Below are 18,897 nucleotides of genomic sequence, written 5' to 3'. Positions count from 1 at the left end.
CCCCAGGATTTGCTCTGAAGTATGGAAATGCTGGGCTATAGAGTAGGTCCTCTTTTTTTTTTTTTCTTTTAAGGTTTCCAATACCCATAACTGACTCATTTAAAGACAGCTGGACTCCCAGCCAGGCGGGTTGGCATAAGAGAGCCACCTTGACACTGTCTCACTGGCAAGCCACCTATCTGTCTTGAGCACCTAGTGTGGGGGCCTGGATAGCTGGTAAGGGAGATCTAAAGAAAAAATGATGACCAACCCTTGCCCTTTAAGTGAGTTTCTTTTACCTGGGGCCAAAGCAGGCAGCAGGAGACCATAGGTGAACCGATCAGGACAGGGCAAGGGCAGGTTGGACAGCCTGTGACAGGAGGAAGGGAAGGAGGAGGTGTCTGAGGCTAGGACAAAGAGGCGATATCTGTAGTGGTGGGAAGGGTGGGGGCTTCGTGACCCCTTGCTTAGAGACAATGTGACAGTTCCGTGTCCAGAAGGCAGCATCCCGACGCAGGCACACAGGCTCTAGCCATCCAGCCGGTGTGCTAGCTGTCCAGTCAGGACGGCTGAGTCCCATCTCACAGGGGCCTGGGGGAGCTGACAAGAGGCCGCTGGTAGCTGCTGTCAGCCTCTTTCCCTCAGAAGAGGGACTGCCTCTCCCTTCTGCCTCAGCTTATCCACCATAGCTAGCTAGACTGCTTCTCAGCCTGGAGTCCCACTTATCGTCCTGTCATCTCAGCCCAGGAACACTGATTTATTACTATGGATGACTGCCCACCCTGGATGATACTCAGAACAGTCTTCATTTGAGGGGAGGGCTGGAACTGACTGCCCTGGGATACACATCCAGGGATGGTACTTACACCAGTTCGTTCTTCCTTGTTCTCAAATAACTGCCAGAGGCAGTGTTTGCCAGCACAAGTCTCATTTCTCTGGTCTGGGGCTGTCTCGCAAAGCCCCGGACGAGGGAACGGGCAGTCAGACCATGGAGGCCTGAGGGTGTGAGCTCTGGGTGGGCAGGTGAGCCTCTCTGAGGGGCTTACACCCACAGCCCACACCCTGATCAGTGTTGTCAGCCATTAGAAATGTCTCTGCTCTGCTGAGGACACTGCCCAAAGCTGGCACCTCAGGACTGATTTAGTTGACAATAGATTCTGAGATCTGCCCATCAGTCCCTGGACTAAAGAGCACGTTCTGAGACTCTTCGGACACGTGGAGAGCTTCAAGCCTAACCCAGGTGACTGCAAGAGTTTGGCCTCTCTTTGCTCACAGCACCCTCCCTGTCCCCACAGGACGTTGTCCTCTACTGCCTTCAAAAAGACAGTGAAGATGTGAACCACCGCGACAATGCCGGCTACACGGCCCTGCATGAGGCTTGCTCCCGGGGCTGGACTGACATCCTGAACATCCTGCTGGAGCACGGGGCCAACGTGAACTGTAGCGCACAGGATGGCACCAGGCAAGAAGGCTGCCCTCCCGTCTCCCCCACCCCTCTCCCCTGCTCAGCCCCTCCCTCAAGAGAATCCACCCCGCTTCAGGCCAGGCTGCGTGAATCCCTGGCTGGCCAGTCCATGTTGCCCACTGGTGGGAGGCCGGGGTTCTCTGGGGATCATCCCTGGCACCTGTCTTCAGGTAGAATCTCAGGCTTTAGGAATCAGAAGGCTGATCTTGACATACATCCCAGATTTGATTCTTGATTTGATCTCTATATACTTAAAAAAGGGACACCTGCCGTGTCTTAAAGAAACTGCACCCATTCTCCTGTGCTGTATCCGAGGGCCTGCTCCCTGGGCGAAACTGACCCCTGAACTGCATACCAAGTGGTGGGGGGGTGCTTGGGTCAGAGGCTGTGGGCTCTGCTGGGCCACCTGCTGGGTGTGCGGAGCAGCTCTGGGGCAGTCATCTGGGTTTTCCAGTCATATCCCCCAGAATTTTCTCTTAAGTTTAACTTCAGTTAGGGGCCTATTCTCCCCTGAGCTCCAGAACAACCAGCAGAGTGCCATTGGGGAACATAAGAGAGAGAACTGGAAGGGAGGAGAAAGAGGCAGGGAAATATGGAGGGCAGTGCAGGCCAGGCAGGCTCCGTGCCCTCTTCCCCATGTTACGCTGGGCTCGTCTTACTTTGCTTTCCCTGCCAAGGTGGCCTGAGGCCTAGACACCCAGGTTCCCACTTGGATCCTGCTGTTCTCACCCTGTGTCACCTTGCAGGCCAGTTCACGATGCAGTGGTCAACGACAACCTGGAGACCATCTGGCTTCTGCTGTCCTATGGGGCTGACCCCACGCTGGCCACCTACTCAGGACAGACAGCCATGAAGCTGGCCAGCAGTGACACCATGAAGCGCTTTCTCAGTGGTGAGTATGACCCAGACTCAAAACCTCATTACCGGGGCTCTGACCCTGAGCTCCCGAGATATCATCTCACTCATTTCAAGCAACTCCTATGAGGGGCATCGGCTCTCCTCACATGTTTCTTTCTGGCAACTCAGAGATCTCTCTGAACTTTAAAAAGTCAGCAGGCAGCTTCGTCTCGTCCCTGTGCTGTGAGTGTTCTCACTGCATGCATCCTCTTCAGGGCCCCGGTCGCCCTTGGGGCCCCCTCTTCCCGCTCCGTGTGTGAGGTAGGCCTCTCTGTGGGACAGTGGCCCCACTAGTAGTTTGAGTTTGGGGCAAAATGTGTGGACTTGTGCTTTGAATGGTCTGCCAGTTGCAGAGAGGTGGCACTTAACAGTTTGCTTTTGTTTTTGCACCTGCACTTTATCTCTGTTGGTGATCAAAGTTCAGCCCTTAGGACCATTCCACTTGCTTTATTCCTCACACCCTGTGGTAACTGTGATGTTCCCTGTGCATCCTCCTGTTCTTTGCTCTTCCTCCCTCACTTGCCCCCTCTGGAAAAGTAGTGTTAAGGCCCGTGGCAAGCACCACAAGCCAACTTGCATTTGTTTTCTCATTAGTGGATGACAGCTGTTTGTCTGCAGTTAGATAGCTCTACGGAGTTGGGCAGTGGGAGGAGGGAAGTCTGGCTTGGGCATGCTCAGTGGAAATCTCCTCAGACTTGACCTCTGAATAAAGGAACCCTACCTCCTGTGTGATATTACAGCTTGGCCCTTGCTCCAGCAGTGACTTCTTCAGCCTGCCTAAGCACAGTTGGGTGGATGGAGCAGCTGGAGGTTGTGTCACTGATCCTCTTCGGAGGCTTCGATGGTGGTAGAGCTCCTCTTACCCTGGAGGCTGGCAGGACCAAGGGTTTGCCCAAGGCTGTTTCCTGTCTCCCAGGCTGTGGCCTCAGTTAGTACGCCCACCCCCACCCCACCATCAGGTACAGTCCTAGGCTCCCAAGCAGGAGCTCATTTGTTTATGGAATACAGGTTAACCAGGCAGCTGATGATGGAGGAGGAAACGAAGTAGTAGCCTGAGCCAAAGGTCCCCGTGGAAGGAGGACTAGGTACTGAAGGAAGGGCCTTCTAGGTACTGAAGGAAGGGGAATGATGGGTCAGGGAGGCCCTGACCCCTGCATGGGTGCCCCCATCCAGTCCACAGCCAGGCTTCTGCCCCACAGCCAGACCCAGCCTCTCCGGCTGGGGCAGGAGGACTGCCTCCTTCCTCCACCAGCTCTGGGGCCCAGGCCTGTCTGTGAGGGCAGAGCCATGTGGGGACACTCCTTCAGGCATTTGCTCTGGGCTAGTGAGGACTCTTGTTCAGTTTAACTGGGCTGCGTGCGGCTCGGGGCAGGCCACCCTCTGTGGCTTCTTCCCACATACCACTCTGCACTCTCCTCCACACAAATGTGTGTTGTTGTCTGCACTCCACTCAATTCCCAGGGGAAGCTGGCACACAGGAACACCCAGAGCATCTCAACATGATAAAAGCGCCTCATGAAGCACTCCTCTGACCGGAAGGTCTCATCCAGAGGCCTCTTTGGGCTGGAGACCACCCTCCTGAGGGCTTGGGGCCCTCTGGATGCAAATAAAGCTGTCTCGAACCTCCGTGGTCACAAAGTCTTTTCTTCGTGGACCCCTTCTCCAAAATCCCCAAGGAGTTTGAATGTTGAAACCATTTGAAGTAGTTACTTCTCATTTGAAAAATGAGAAGTAAACAGTTTTCTCTTTTCTCATGTCTGTTACCTAATCCCAACTACTGGAAAGCCTTCGATGCCTCCTTAAACTAACTCGAGTTTAGTCTGTGCTGTGGACACAAGAGAAGACTTTCCTGAATTCTGGCACTTCCTAGCCTCTCCAGGCTGAACACCTTCATTCAATTCTTGACATTGTTTCTCAACTTTATGGGCATGGAGCTATAACTTCATAATGGGGGCCAGGAGCTGAAAGGAGTGTTAAAACTGGGCCACCTCTTTTCCATGCAAATACTGAGTGCCAATTAAAGGCAGAGCTCTGACTGGCCATTAGGGAAAGTGCTCAAGCTGGTTAGGACCTTGGCAGCCGGGGAAGTAGGCACTGGCAGCAGTGAGTAGGCTCCGGGAGGGGGGACTTGAGCTCAAAGGCTGTTGGAGGTGATAAGAGGTTAACACTAAAGGTTTTTAAGGTTGAGGAAAACTCACCTAACAGAACGATTTTGAAGTGAACAATTCAGTGGCATCTCCTACATTCACAATGTTGAGTAACCATCACCAGGAGCTTTTTCGATTCCTCCAATGGAGTGTCTCTCTTGTTTCGTATCAGCTCCCTACGTCTCCTCTGCCCCGAATCTCAAGAAATGACTGGGTAGAGTGGCTGCTGGAAGCGCCATGAGGTTGAAGATTGGGGAGGCAGTTCCCTCCTCTGCCCCACCTCCCCAACCACTACACCTCAACACACCAGTGTGGACTTCTGGATTTCTTTTTACCTTGCCTGTCTGGCTGAGGTAGTTAAAAAGCTCTTTACTGTTCATCCCCAAGCATTTGCCTGACCAAATTCCCCACAGATTCATTGTCTTCTTCCTCCCCTAGTGGGGATCCCACTGGGCAGCAGATGAAGGTGAGTCCCTGTAGGGTGTCAAGGGCGGAAATGGTGAGCCAGTATCAGGGTTGTGCCTCGTGTAGAGCATCCCTCATTTTGTGCAAGTCTCCTCTCCTGGAAAACGCGAGGAATCAAATCCTCATTTAAATACACAGCAGAGTGGTATCCTGTAGTGAATTATTTTGTAAAGCAGAAGATGCTGGTGATTCATGTGGGTTGACAATGTGGATATTCCTCCATTGCCTTTGCTTAGCACGAGGCCCACGTCTCCTGAGACCCTGGAGAGTATAGTGCTGCTTCTTCATGTGTTCATTCACCCATGTGTTTATAGAGCACCTGTTAAGTTTCAGGTACAGTTCTGGGTACTGGAGGTCAGACAGTGAACCCTTTGTCTCTCATCCATGTCCTTGGAGAACCAAGCCATCCAAACCTTCCAAGAGGCCTTTGGAAGAGCTCCTTCTTGGGCCAGATTACAGGCAGGCATGTGACTGATTTCCCTTTGACCCTTTGAGGAAAAGAATAATATGCAGCCTAGCCAAGCGAAAACAGACTGGTTTTTCGTCCTCTGTCGCAAAGAATGTGGGAGCTGGGGGTAGTTGTTGCAGTTTGGGTTGGGGCATTGGAGGAACTCTCAGGACTGCTTTTCCTTCCCCCAATGAAAGGGTTAGTAGTTTACCACTTGAGGTCACTGAATCACAGGTTTTTGTTTTTCCTGCCAGAGACCTCGGCCATATGACCCCCTGTCGATGAGTGTTTGTTTTTTGTTTTCTCCCCTTTCATGTCCCTCAGCTGGTGACTTGGTTGTAGGAGATGGGCAGGGGTACAATGGGACCCTAGGAAATAGAGAAACTTCTATTTCCAGGGCCACCACTCACATTGAATACTTAAAAATATTTTTTTTTAATCAAGGCAAGATTCATGTAAGATAAAATTAAAAGTGAACAGTTCAGTGGCATTTAGTGTGTTCACAATGTTGGACAACTACTACCTCTATCTAGCTTCAAAACATTTTCATCCCCCCCAGATGAAACCCCATACCCAGTGAGCGGTTGTTCTCCACCCCTAACCCCAGCCCCTGGCAACCGCCTGTCTGCTTTGTCTCTATGGATTTGCTGATTCTGGACATTTCGTATAAAAGGGAATCATACAATATGAGGCCTTTTGAGGCTCACTTCCTCCATGTAGCATCATATTTTCAAGGTCTGTCCACTTAGTGGCATCTTTTTAATGGTGAATACTATCCCCTCATCTGGATAGATCACATTTTCTTTTATCCATTCATCAGTCAAGTGACATTTGGGTTGTGTCCACCTTTTGGCAACTGTACCTAGTGCTGCAGTGAACACACATGAACAAATATTTGAATACAAGTTTTCAATTCTTTGGGGTATATACCTAGAAGCAGGATTGCTGGGCTGAGGGTACTTTTTGAAGGCAAGGGTAAGAGAAAAGAACTCAAAGTTACAGGGAGGACAAGGGAAAATTAAGGAAAAGGACTCACTCTTCCTCCTGACTGTACATGAAGACACGTGTGGAAATGCGCCTCGAAGCTGCCCTGTCAAGCAGACTTCGACAGTTCCTTTTGTGCACCACTCGTGGGCCAGTTCTGACTTTGGCATCTTTGTCTGTGCCAGTTGACTTCGGACTATCTCAGAAGGCACATTCACCTGCAAGTGAGAGAGATCTGTTGTCAGTGAGGAGAATTAGATGAGTGCCTGGCAGCCTCTGAAGGCAGGTCCGAGAGAGGAGCCCCAGGAGTATGGTGAGCGAGGGCTGCTCTGCTGGAGGCCTCTGGTGACCACAGTCACTTGAATGCTTATGTGCCAGCACACGGGCTAAACAAGCCCTTGACTTTATAGTCTCGCCTTGTAGTAGTTTCCCCACGCTCTTACTTCCCCCATGGTGTTTATTATGCTCTTACTGTGCCAGGCACCTGGGCTTTGGAACTGGGGAGACAGTGATGAACAGGACAGATGTAGTCCCTGACTTTGGGGAACTTACAATCTCATTCCTTTATCTCCCAGGACACCTAGCGCAGGGCGAGGCACCAAATATACTCACCTACCTGACAGATGCCTTTGGAAGAAATTACTTCCAACTCCCAAATGGCATAGGGTACAGAAGAGGAGATAAGCTGGCATCTGGGACCTCATGAGTTTTTCATGGAATACTCAAAAGATCTAATATATGTGATGAAGGATTTTCCACTCTGGCTCCTCCACCATTACTTTGAAAGCTTCTCTCTGACTGTCTTTTCCTCTCAGAAGAAACTCCTCATCTCCTAGGGGGTTGCCAAAAAACAAACTACTTTCAGTAGCTCACAACAGCTGATGGGCACTTTTGCTGATAGAATGTGTGACCCAAAGGGAAGGTATCCTGGAATGTGGTGGTGCCTTCCATCCAGGGACTTAGCTCTGCTCCTTTAAGAGTAGCTACCAGCTTCCTCCTGGGATTTGCTTTTCAGGGGGCACCCTCACCCAACCTGTGCCCTTTGGACTCTCTCCTGTCCTGTTACCCAGGTGTCACTTGAGGGCAGGTGGCAGCCATACACAGCTAAATCAGCTTGCCACCTGTACTACGTGGCACATTGGCAACCACTGGGCCATGTGCCCACAGATGATACAGTTGAATTTGTCATGGAATCCTGCTTTTTGTCCACATGGAGCCAAGAGGTGAAACAATTCATCTAGATGATGCTTAACTAGGAAACAGGGAGGCTAAGAGGTGGCCTGATGTCAGTTCTCAGATTGTGTAAGCAAAAGGTTGTTTGAAATGGTTTTTTAGGGAGAGGGAATTCGGCAGTCCAGTGGTTAGAACTTGGAGCTTAACCCAACTTAAGCCAGGGCCTGGGTTCAATTCCTGGTTGGGGAACTAAGATCCTGTAAGCCACGAACCCAAAAAAAGAAAAAGCGCTAAATCCTAACCCCTTAGCCTCCTTGTTTCTTAGTTTCATCCGTGTTGTAGGTAACATGTCTCAGCATTCAGTTCTCCTAATGGCCGATTACTATCCCATTGTGTTAACCTTCATTTTGTTTCTCACTTCATCAGTTGAATGACATTTGAGTTGTTTCCACTTTTTGGAGATTGTGAATAGATCTGCTCTGGAACATTCATGTACAAGTTTTTGTTTCAATACCTGTTCTTAATTCTTTTGGGTATTGCTGTGGAAGCAATAGGTTTTCATGAGGATAAACTTGGTCATCCCCCCCCCCCCCCCACCATTCCATGTTTTCAAAGACGAGACAGAAGGAATTATGCTTCCTTTATCTTCCTTTGAATTGGCAAGATCACGATTGGATATATGAACATTGTGACCAGCAGGGGACTGAAATCTTGGGATGGATCTAGGATTCTGCTTGCAGAGTAATGCCCTACATCATTTGAAGAAGGGGTCCCAGGCCTAAATGCTTTCAGGCTGATCATGTTAGAGAGCAGGCAGGCTGGGCGGGGCCTGCTGAGCTGGAGAACGCACATGTCGCCTCTCCCTCCAGCCAGCTGACGACACGCAGTAATGTGGGTACAGTGTTGCCAGATCTCTTGATTTTTTTTTTCAAGAAAACTTGGAAATCTGAATTTTTAAGTGAAATCTCCCAACTTTAAAATGTTAGAAGGTAATTAAATTGTGGAGGTTTAAAACACTGGGCCAAAACCCAGGTGGTCAGTGGGCTAGATTTGGCTCTTGGCACTGGTTTGTAGCCTCTGATGGATAGCAGATCTCTCTGGGGTCGCTCCTGGCCCTTCTTGTGGTCCTTCCTTCCCATCGCCCATTCTCCTAATGCCAGATGAATATACTTTGCTTCTAGATTCCTCTTTTCGTCTACCCCCTATTCTCACTGCCCTTTCTTCTTTCATCAGATCACCTCTCAGATCTCCAGGGCCGAGCAGAGGGTGATCCTGGCGTCTCCTGGGACTTCTACAGCAGTTCTGTGTTGGGTAAGCTTTAAGCGGATGCTTCCCGCCCTGGTCTATGTCTCAGATGTATGGGATCTGCTTTGGGGATCACTGATTCTTCTTAAAGACAGGAGTGACCCAATGGAGCCCTTCTTCACCTGCTAGTAGCTTACAGACCCTTTCACCCCCCACTCCAGCCCGTGCTTCTCCCAGACTCAGAACTTGGTGGCCGAAATCAAGAGATGCCATTGATTTGGACAAAGCCATCCGTCATTAGCCCTCTACCACTCCCCACCCTGGGTACTTTGTAAATTCTCTCTTTCCCAAGCTCCCTTTCTTCTCTGTTGCTTTGTCCTAACCCTGCTGGAGGCCCCCATGTGCACTGTTGCCTCTTCTGGTATTGCTCACACTCAAAAGGGACCCAGTCCCCCATCTGGTAGCTACCATCCCTCCCTACCCTCTCCCCAGGATGCACACAGAGTTTCTGAGAGAGCTGCCGGCTCCCGAGTCCTTAGCTCTGCCTGAGCCTTCCTCTGTCAAAAGAGTAGTGAGCCTTTCTCTGAGGCTGTCATCCAGCGCTCTCCCAGATTGAGGAAGGTGCCCACTCCTAAGTTTGGGGGAAGCTGGAGCAGGAGAACAGGCCACACATGAATGTGCAGCTAGAAAAGGTCAGAGGCCTAGTCCCTGCCACTGGGTTTCTGGGGACCCATGCAGGCAGGCAGGCAGCTTTCAAAGCTGCGGTTTGAAGGGCAAGTATTTTCCTTTGCCTCTGACTGCTGATGGTGTCTTCAGGCTTCTGTCTCAAGCAGTTGGGCAGCACATCCTTCACACCTCCTTGCTTTTTTCTCAGTTGAAAGGTGGAGGAGTATAATGAATCTGTGGCCACTAAGCACTACCTCCCGGGTCTAGAACGTTCACATGCCCTCCCAAGGATGAGAGACATTTGACCCCAACCAGTGATCTGTATCTTGTTGGAGCATTTCTTTTCTGTGGTATCATGTATGTAGCTAAGTACTAATTCCCTATATGATGTCTTTCCAGAGGAAAAAGATGGGTTTGCCTGTGACCTCCTCCATAATCCTCCTGGGAGCTCTGATCAAGAAGGAGATGATGTGGAAGAGGATAATTTTATGTTTGAGCTCTCAGATAAGCCTCTTCTCCCTTGCTACAACCTCCAAGTGTCAGTGTCCCGCGGGTAAGTGTTTGAGTGGTCTATGGGGACCGAGTGCTAGGATCCTGGGACGGATGGAGTTCTCCTGCAGGAAGCTGAGACCTGGAGAACAAATGTTAGAGCACAGGAAGGAGAAAATATGACCAGCCCAGCCTGACTCTCCAGCCCAGATTAGATATGTTCAGAGTAGCTCTAGATGCATTGACTATGTGTGTTTTCCAAAACCAAAATCTCGATTCACTCTGAAGAATTTTTGTGCTGTTTCTGGGTGTAACAGATAATCTGGGAGATATTTGGGCTGGTGAACTATTAGAATCTCTGAAATATTTTTGTGGTTTCTGGGGACAGCCAGACAGAATATTTGAAATTGAGATTCTTGGAAAAGCCAGGACATATGTTTGCCATAGCTGTGGGGCCACTGGAGTCCTTACGTAATCCACAGGCTGGTTGCTCATTGCCTTAATGTTGGTGAGGTGATGGCATTGCTGCTGTCCTCTCAGATTACCACACATATTATAATGAGAATCACCCATTTTCAAAGACTAGAATATATGTGGTACTTAGCATTAGCGTGGACCCAATGTCACCTTTTTTTGATGATTCAGAAGAAAGCTCAGCAGTCTGCAGGGCCATGGCCATGCTGGTTAGGAGGATACAGAATACACTGTCCTTTTGTTCCTGTGCTAGTGCTAAGTCGCTTCGGTTGTGTCTGACTCCGTGGAACCCTATGGACTGTAGCCCACCAGGCTCCTCTGTCCATGGAATTCTCCAGGCAAGAATACTGGAGTGGGTTGTCCATGCCCTCCTCCAAGGATCTTGGCCTCCATCATTAAGTGTCCTCTTCTTGGTGTCTTCACATATTTCAAAACCTTTGCAAACACTTTTAAGTATACTTTTTCTTTGAGATCTGTTTTTGAAATATCAGACCCTGTGTTTTTTTAAGTGAAAGCACATGAAGTGCACATAATGGGGGGCGGTGGACAATGAATTAGGAACCCTTTGAGGGAGCCCCTCACTTGGCGACTATAACCACTAGACCACAGTTTCTTTGCATCCCTTCCCCCCTGGCCTGATAAGAATAAAAATAGCCTCTATGATGACACTAGTAGGGATCAAGTTTCAGGGGCTTTTGGTCCTTATTCTTCTGGGCATAAGCTGATCCCCGAGGGCGGGGCTGGGCCTCTGGGATATAGTATTGCACAGTTAATTAATTCCTCCAACATATTCAGCACCTCCTTCTCTGAAATAGGATCTTGGGCCCCAGGCGGTAAAAGGACCAGGGTAGTGTGCTTTAGGTGCAGACAGAACAGGGGCAACCAGGGGCTGAGCGTCAGTAAGCAAACTGGGTGGCAGGTGGGTATTTGGTTGAGAGCTTGGTCCCGGCAGAGCTGGTTTTCTTGATGCTACATTCTCGAGCACTGCTTCTGAATCTGCCCTTCCACACAAATGTGACATCGTGTAAGAATTTGTGGTCTTAAAAGGTGGGTAGGGTGTTATATACTGATGACTCTGAGGCCCTGTGGGCTTCAGAAGTGCCTACTGACTCATCAAAGCAAGACTGAATTCTGATCAGCACTGTCAGTGTTCTGAGGGGGTTTTCCTCCATTCTTTGAAAGCGATGTCCAAGGATCTGGCATCTGAACCCCCTTTCTCTTAACCCAGAACACCCCATTCCCTGCTTGTGTGAGATGATAGAGGTCACTGTCATTCGGAAGAAATGCTGCCTTTTAAGATTAGGACTGTGGGTCTGGGGAGAATTTTTAGGTGTGTACAGAACATTCAATTCCAGAATCATGTCTTAAGCAGTTGCACCAGGTCAAACCCAGAGTGCTGGAATATAGCTCTGGCCTTCAAAGACTCTCCAGTCTGGTATAGGGCACAGACAAGTATACCATGAACTCTAATAAAAGATGACATTCCTAAGCAGATTTATTATTGTTAATCATACAATAGTTCAGAAAGGTGTCAAAGGAAAAATATAAGTTCCAGTCCACCCCCAAGTTCCCCTTCCTGGACAACAGTTTGCATTTCTTTTATATTCTTTCCAAAATGGGCTCTGTTACCGGGTTATAATAGGGGTACAAACCAAGTGCCAGGAGACTGTGGAAGATGGGACAAGTAACTGGTTACATCAGCGAAAGACTTCACGGGTGACAGGGTGTCTGCACTGGGCTGCCGAGGAGACAAGGAGGGAGGGTATGGCATGAGCAAAGGCACTGAGACTTTCAAGTTCAGAAAACAGGGCTGTCCTGCATTAAATGGCTGGTACTTGGTGGGGTGGGGGTATACAGCCTGTGTGTGTGTGTCTGTGTGTGAGTAAGAGAGAGAGATTGGGTGGAGATAAGGCCAAAGGGATTGAGTGAGGTTTGTTTGGAAGGTCTTGCATAATAATCATGCTAAAGAGTTTGAAGGGTTTTTTGCTGGAGATACTAGGGATCTATTAAAAGTGGTTTAGTGACCGAGTGAAAAGGTCTGATGTTCTTTTTAGAAAACGAAGAGTAACTGAGGATCCAGTGAGGGTGGGTGGGGGTGTGGAAGAGTGACTCTTGGCAGAGGGAAACCAGTTAGAAGGCTGATGCAATATAGTCCAGGCTAAAAGTGGCAAAGGCTGGAAGTGGGACAGTGGAATGGCGGATGGCGAGGAAAGACAGCCTTGGAAACAGGGGCCACTAACATGGGGACGCAGCATTTCTTCCTGGTTTAGTCAAAGCTAGCGTTTGGCCCTGGGCGGCCTCGCAGCCCCCCTCCCAGCTGTCCCCAGGCTGCCGCCCAGTCGGGTGTGCTCAGCAAAGTCAGACTAGCTGTAGCTGTAACGTGAGCTGCAGCCCTGCAGAAACGATGGTGCTGCCGCTGGAGAAAAAACTTGTCTAATGCATTCCAGAGCCAAAGAGAAATGCCTTTTGGATTACCCGCAGTTTAGGCCTTTCTCCACGGCTCCCCCTCTGCTGGGGAAGATCTTGGAGAAGAAGGAGGCAGGGGAAGCAGGGGTGAGACAAGCAAAGGGAAACCAGACAGGCTGGCAGGGCTTTCTGGGGGGCAGAACTGGTCCCCACAGAGGGTAAATTCCAGGTCACCTGGGCTGCAAAGGCTGGGACGCCTGCTCAGGGTTTATGGTTCTGGAAGGACCAGTTCCCCCCTATTCCCACTTTTTGGAAGGGGTCAGTCATGGGTTGAGGGCTTGCCATTGAGCTAAAAGCCCGGGGCCTGCCAGCGTAGGGGACAGGAGAAAATTGTCACCTCTGCGACACCCAAGCAGTCAGGGGCTTAGCGGAGGGGTAGCCAGGCCAGCGCCCAGTGCCCGCCCCCCACCCTGTCTCTTCTGCCCCCTCCCTTAACTCTCATTCTTGCCTTTTCCAGGCCCTGCAACTGGTTTCTCTTTACCGACGTCCTGAAGAGGCTGAAGCTTTCCTCAAGGATCTTTCAGGCTCGGTTCCCGCACTTTGAAATCGCCACCTTGCCCAAGGCTGAGTTCTACCGGCAAGTGGCCTCCAGTCAGCTGCTGACCCCCGCCGAGAGGCCTGGAGGCGTGGATGGCACCTCTGCCCCGGGCTCCTCTGAGACTGTGGAGCTGGTGCGGTACGAGGTGGAGCTGCTTCGGCTCCTAGGGTCCGAGGTAGAGTTCCAGCCTTGGAACAGTTGACCGGGAAAACAGCCCCTCCCTTTTCTTCTTTCTCCTCCCAAGTTCACCCCTCCCCCACCTCCCATGTTTTTCCCCCACCGAGCACCAGACTGCAGAAAGAGGCAATAATATGGACCAACAAGAAGCCGCCTTATCGATGCCAGCATTAGTGACTGGATTTTTTTTTTTTTGGTTACAGTTAGTTCTCATCTCCCTGTCATCGTCATTGTTGTTGTGGTTGGTGATGGGGGTGGAAAGTTGAACTCCACGTCTGAGGACAAGAGGTCCCAGGGGTGGTGGGAGGTGGCGCCAGGGTCCCTTGGACTGGCCTCCTTGTGTGTGACCAAGACCAAACCCGGGGCCCTGGGTGGCCACGGCCTGTCCGGAAGAGAAATGAGAAAAGCCCGAATCTCTGAGCGCCCCCTCCGTTCCCCTGTGTTCTTTTGTCTTCCATAGTATTTATTTTATTAGTATTTAATTTGTATTGTTTCATTGGTTTCTGATAAGTCTGTATCACTGTGACGATTTGAGACAACTTGTTGTATTGAGGGACTTTCTTCACCTCCTTTCTTTGTCTTTCTTGATCAAGCTCTGAAGCTGTTTCCTCCCTCTGAAAAAGTTACTCCCAGGATTTTTTCCACCACTGGGGAGGAGGCAGGGAAGGGTGGGGGCCATTGACTTGTAAAAGTAATGAAGGTGGTTGGTGCTGGCCCAGGCCTGGGGGGTTGGGGGTGAATCCTGAGGCTTCGGTGCTCACCCCTCCCCCAATCCCACCCCCGACCCCCGTTCACCCCCCTGCCCTTTGCAGCAGCCCTGCTGTTTGGAGATGCTTGTTTACTGAGGGAGGGGAGGATTGTGGGAGTAAGGGGTTATTAATAAGTTACTCTAATGGAGAGTTGAGAATGGGTCTTGAAGGATAAGGTCACCTCCTCCTCACCGTCCTCACTGCCCTCAGAGTGCACAATATAGGTTTGTTCCCACAGTTTCTTCCCCTGCACCCCTGGCCACCCTACCCCACCCGGGCCTTGCCCTCCCTGGATACTGAGCCTCTCAGCTCCCTCTTACCCTTGTCCCCATCTCTCCTCCTTGCCTTTGAAGCATCCCTTTCTCTTCTCTCTGTCCTCAGCTCCTTCTCCCTCTGCTCCCCCCCCCCCCCGCCCAGTTCTCCTTTGGAATTTCCAGAGGGCTCTGGGATTTGCTGCCAGATGTTGAACCCAGGCCTCAGCTGTTTCCTAGGTGAGGGCAGGAGACTGGTCTCCTGCGGCCCGGCCCTACCAGGTCTCCCTCTCAGCGCTGGGTTTGTTGGTGGAGAGAGAGAAGGAGGGGTTTGGGCTGCTTCCTTGCCCCAGCCCCCTCTGTGGCATTGTCTTTCCCACTCTTGTTCTTATTTTTCTACCAATTGCTATTTTTCCGAACAATCCTTGTAGAGAGTATGTACCATCCAAAAGCAGGAGGGCCTCCCTACGGCCGGCTCTGGTTGGAGATGGTACAGTTTTATTGTACAGGTGCTAAAACAACAACAACAAAAGAAGAAAATGGAAAAAAAAAAAAGACAAAAAAAAGGCAAAAAAAAAAAAAAAGCCAGTTTGAGGATGGGACAATCTGTTCTCCGGAGACTCCTGACCCTCGCAGGAGGATTGTTGGTTATTTTCTTTGTATTGTGTTTGTTCTTTGTTCCCAGGGGGAAGTTCTAGGCCCCCTTCTGTAGGACTGCTACCCACCTCCACCATACTGCCCAGTTGGTTTTGAACAGTTGTTCTCCCTTTTAAAAAAAAAAAAAATATATATATATATATATATATAAAGTTGAGGGGTTTTTTGGGTTTAATTTTCTGGTTTTGTTGGGGTTCATGGTATTGTGTGGTTTATTTTATGTTTGCCTTTACTTTTTTGCATTTGGGTGTGTATTTTGGCTGCCCTTTATGTTTCATTTTAAGCAACTGGCTGTGGAGTCAAAAACACTTGCATACTGAAAAACCTGTGTCAGGGCTTCTGTCTCCTGTCTCTTTTCTCTGCTCCCCGAATTGGCTTTTCTGTAGTTAAAAAAAGATGGGTATCCTTATGAAGTCAGTGAGGGAAGCCCTCACCCTGCTTTGCAGTTTGGGGTCCTTATCAGCACAGCAACTGAGAGCAGGTAGAGTGACCAGTGAGGATTTGGGTCACCTTGGCAAGATTTGGAAAGGAAAGGCAGGTACAAATCCTGGGGAGAAGTGAGTACCTGCGTCAGTTTGGTAGGCTGCGTAGGGGTGCCCCTGCACATGTGCACACATCGCTCAATCCCCAGAGGAGTGTGGTCAGAGGGAGGGGCCCTCTTTGAGGTGGCTGTGAGGGATGATCCTCTTTAACTCAAGGAAATCACCTGCCTGCCAGCACTGTTTCCTGCCCTGTGTGAGCAGCAGACTTCATGGTCTTGTTACTCACTGCCCTCACTGTCTTGCCGGTGTCCCCTCTGCCCCCCTACATAGTGCAGACCTTCCATGGTTCTGCTTTCCTAAGACCCACCAGCTTTGGAGGCAAGATGCCCATCCTAGACTTTACAACTTTTCTCCCTTCTTCTGAAAACCAGCAGTAGAAAGTATGATTGTGACTTGTGACTGCTGGCTCCAGAATGAGCCTGTTACTGTTTGAAGGGAAGGGGATGTCTGTAGGTCTGGGATGAGGCCCTTGTAAGCTATGCTCTTGGGATCTCTCACTGTGGCTGCCGTGTCTGGAGAGCCATGTCATGTACCAGCCAGGGGGTCTGTCTGTCTGGCCAACAGGAATCCAGCCATCCTGCCCCAGGAGTGACCCCTGAGTTGCTCAGATGGAGGAGCAGCATTAATCCTCCCAATTGGCTTTCATTCCCCACCTCCTGATCCTGAGGCCTCGAGGCTTCCCAAACAACACCTGAGGCCACGTGGTGAATGCGAGGATCCAGCTAAGCCCAGGATGCTTTGGGAGCTCAGCTGGATGGGCTAGGGCACAGAGGTGGTCAGAAGTAATGCCTAATTGACAAGTAGCAAAATGGGAATTGGGGTGGCAGGGAGGAACCCTTGAACTAAGGGGACATCTGAGCACAGGCTTGGAGACAAAGAAGAAGGGTAGTATGTGCAGGAAACTACAACTCCAGTCTCACTGCAGCTGGAAGGTACAGGTGGGGAAGGAGAGTGTAGGAGCCCTGCCAGCCATGCCAAGGAGTATGGCTTTGACTTTTGCCTGAGGTGATGGGGAACCATGAGAACTCTAAACCAGGTAGTGACAGAGGTTTTTCCTTTTTCTTTTAATACATTGGTAAAATATGTTGGAGGTAGGACAGGCAGAGGGAGGGGAAAAGGTGATTGCCTGATTCAGAACAAAGGATGAAGGGAGAGCTTTAGGGGTATAAGGATTTCCATTTAGAGCAGGATGGAGATGCAGTGGGCAAAGTCAGAGTGATTGCAAAGGAATAGGTGATGGTCCTTTGCGACTCCTGGACAGCCCTGGGCGTTTGAGTGTGTGGGCTTGCACACACCCCTTTATTTCTCTGGAGAAAGGAAGTGAGTTGAAAGCCACACCAAACAGCAGTTTCTTATTTCCTTGCTTTTGGGCTCCCTTCTCCACACCTTTCCTGGAGCCTTCTCACTGCTCTTCTGCCAGAGTGGGAAGACCAAAAATGGAGGAATGGGGGGTGAATCCCATAAAGCAGGAGATGAGTTTGCATTCCCGGGTTCGGACTGGGGAGAGGACGATCACCTCTTATTAAATGATCTAATCCTTTTCAGTGCGGTCTCAGGGAAAGAGCTAGCCCACCACTTCCCACCTAGGCTTATAGCGGGTGAGAGAGAACCTAGTATTTCGAGCCTTCATTATTCCATCTGCCAAATGGGGCCCAATTTACCGCCAATGGAAGAGAAACATACTGAGTAACCATGGCTGTTTAGCTGAAGTTAGTTCCTCCGACATGCTGAGGTCGCAAGCCTACAGTTGATGGTCTTACCAGAGTGCTTCTCTTTGAGGTGCTGGGTTCAGAGGGAGGCTCTCGGAGTCTCCATACTCCGAGAAAGGACGATCCGCTTTCACTGCAGCCCTATTTGGGTTGCGGGAGGGCGGCGAATTGGGCGGCAAACTCCTGCCCCTTGCATACTTTAACCCACGACGGGGAAGACTGCTGGGCATTTTATTGTGTCCCATTCCTGCTCTGGTGGCTCAGACGGTAAAGCGTCTGCCTACAATGCGGGAGACCCGGGTTCAATCCCTGCGTCGGGAAGATCTGGAGAAGGAAATGGCAACCCACTCCAGTATTCTTGCCTGGAAAATCCCATGGGCGGAGGAGCCTGGTAGGCTACAGTCCATGGGGTCACAAAGAGTCGGACACGACTGAGCGACTTCACGTTCACGTTCCCTGCTAAGACAAGTGCGTGTATGTGTTTAGGGAGGACGGAGTCCGCCCCAAGGGCAGTCTGCTTAGCAGCCAGCGGGAGGCGCCAAGTGCTCGGGCCTTCTGGACCCCGCCATGGGGCGGGGCGGGGCGGGTTCCACGTGTTCCCCTGGACCACGGGTTTCCCCGGTGAGGCGGACTGGCAAGCCGCAGCGTTGGGCAACCGGGCTCGGATGCCTCCCGGGCCGCGCGCTGGTCCCCCGTAGCTCAGGGTCTCGCCACGGGCGGTTGGGGCCCTCCGCGGGCAGAAGGCTGTCGCGGGCGCCTCAATTGCTCTCCGATTTCAAGGTTGAAAGCGGCGCTGCGTGTATCTGTAGCTAAAGGCAGGCTGCGGTGGGAGGTGGGCCAGGCCGGGAGCCCTGCGGCTGGTGGCTGCGGCCCGGGCTCACTCCCGCCACCCGGGAGAGAGTGCAGGCCGGCAACCGAGGCCAGGCCCGCCGCGTGCTCACCTGCTGGTCCTGGAGGCTACGGGTAGGGGGCGACGGGGGCGGGGCCAGGGCGCGACCGGCCAATGGGGAGAGGCTATTCGACTGTTAAATTCCCCCTGGAACGTGGAGGGGGAGGGGGCTGAGGGGAAAGTTCCAAGTTCCCGAGAAATGGAAGGCCTGCTTGGGAACCAGAGCCGCCCAGGGACAGTTTGGGGCACAGAGTCAGGATAGAGGGACAGGAAGATGCCGGCTGCGGCCGCATCAGCCGGGAGCGGCAGGCCCCGCCCTGACCGCCTCTCCCTTCCCGGGCTCCGCTGGGCCACACGCCCGCCTGCGCTGGCTCCATAGCGCCACCTGCTGGACTCCGGCCGCGCGCCTGGCGTGCCGAGGCCGAGGCTCTCAAAGGACCGACCGCGTTGGCCTCCCTGGCCTGGGATGGCTGGGGAATGAGTTCAC

The 18,897-nt window shown here is 51.3% G+C and overlaps 1 protein-coding gene across 4 annotated transcripts in view; it reads left to right on the top strand.

Moving 5' to 3' along the window:
* The window catches only part of BCORL1 (BCL6 corepressor like 1), a 60,491-nt gene extending 44,885 nt beyond the window's left edge, over positions 1 to 15,606 (top strand). For all 4 annotated transcript variants that reach the window (XM_027533743.1, XM_027533740.1, XM_027533741.1 and 1 more), the window contains 5 exons: positions 1,275 to 1,441; positions 2,191 to 2,336; positions 8,792 to 8,869; positions 9,869 to 10,022; positions 13,356 to 15,606. In XM_027533743.1, the coding sequence (XP_027389544.1) occupies positions 1,275 to 1,441; positions 2,191 to 2,336; positions 8,792 to 8,869; positions 9,869 to 10,022; positions 13,356 to 13,638 (828 nt within the window). In that variant the 3' untranslated portion in view covers positions 13,639 to 15,606. The remainder of the gene's footprint in view (positions 1 to 1,274; positions 1,442 to 2,190; positions 2,337 to 8,791; positions 8,870 to 9,868; positions 10,023 to 13,355) is intronic.
* Positions 15,607 to 18,897: the final 3,291 nt, after the last annotated feature.

Source organism: Bos indicus x Bos taurus, chromosome X (assembly GCF_003369695.1).
Source record: "Bos indicus x Bos taurus breed Angus x Brahman F1 hybrid chromosome X, Bos_hybrid_MaternalHap_v2.0, whole genome shotgun sequence".
NCBI classification, from domain to species: domain Eukaryota; kingdom Metazoa; phylum Chordata; class Mammalia; order Artiodactyla; family Bovidae; genus Bos; species Bos indicus x Bos taurus.
Note: the sequence above shows the minus strand (reverse complement) of the source record. Positions and strands in the feature narration are given on the sequence as shown.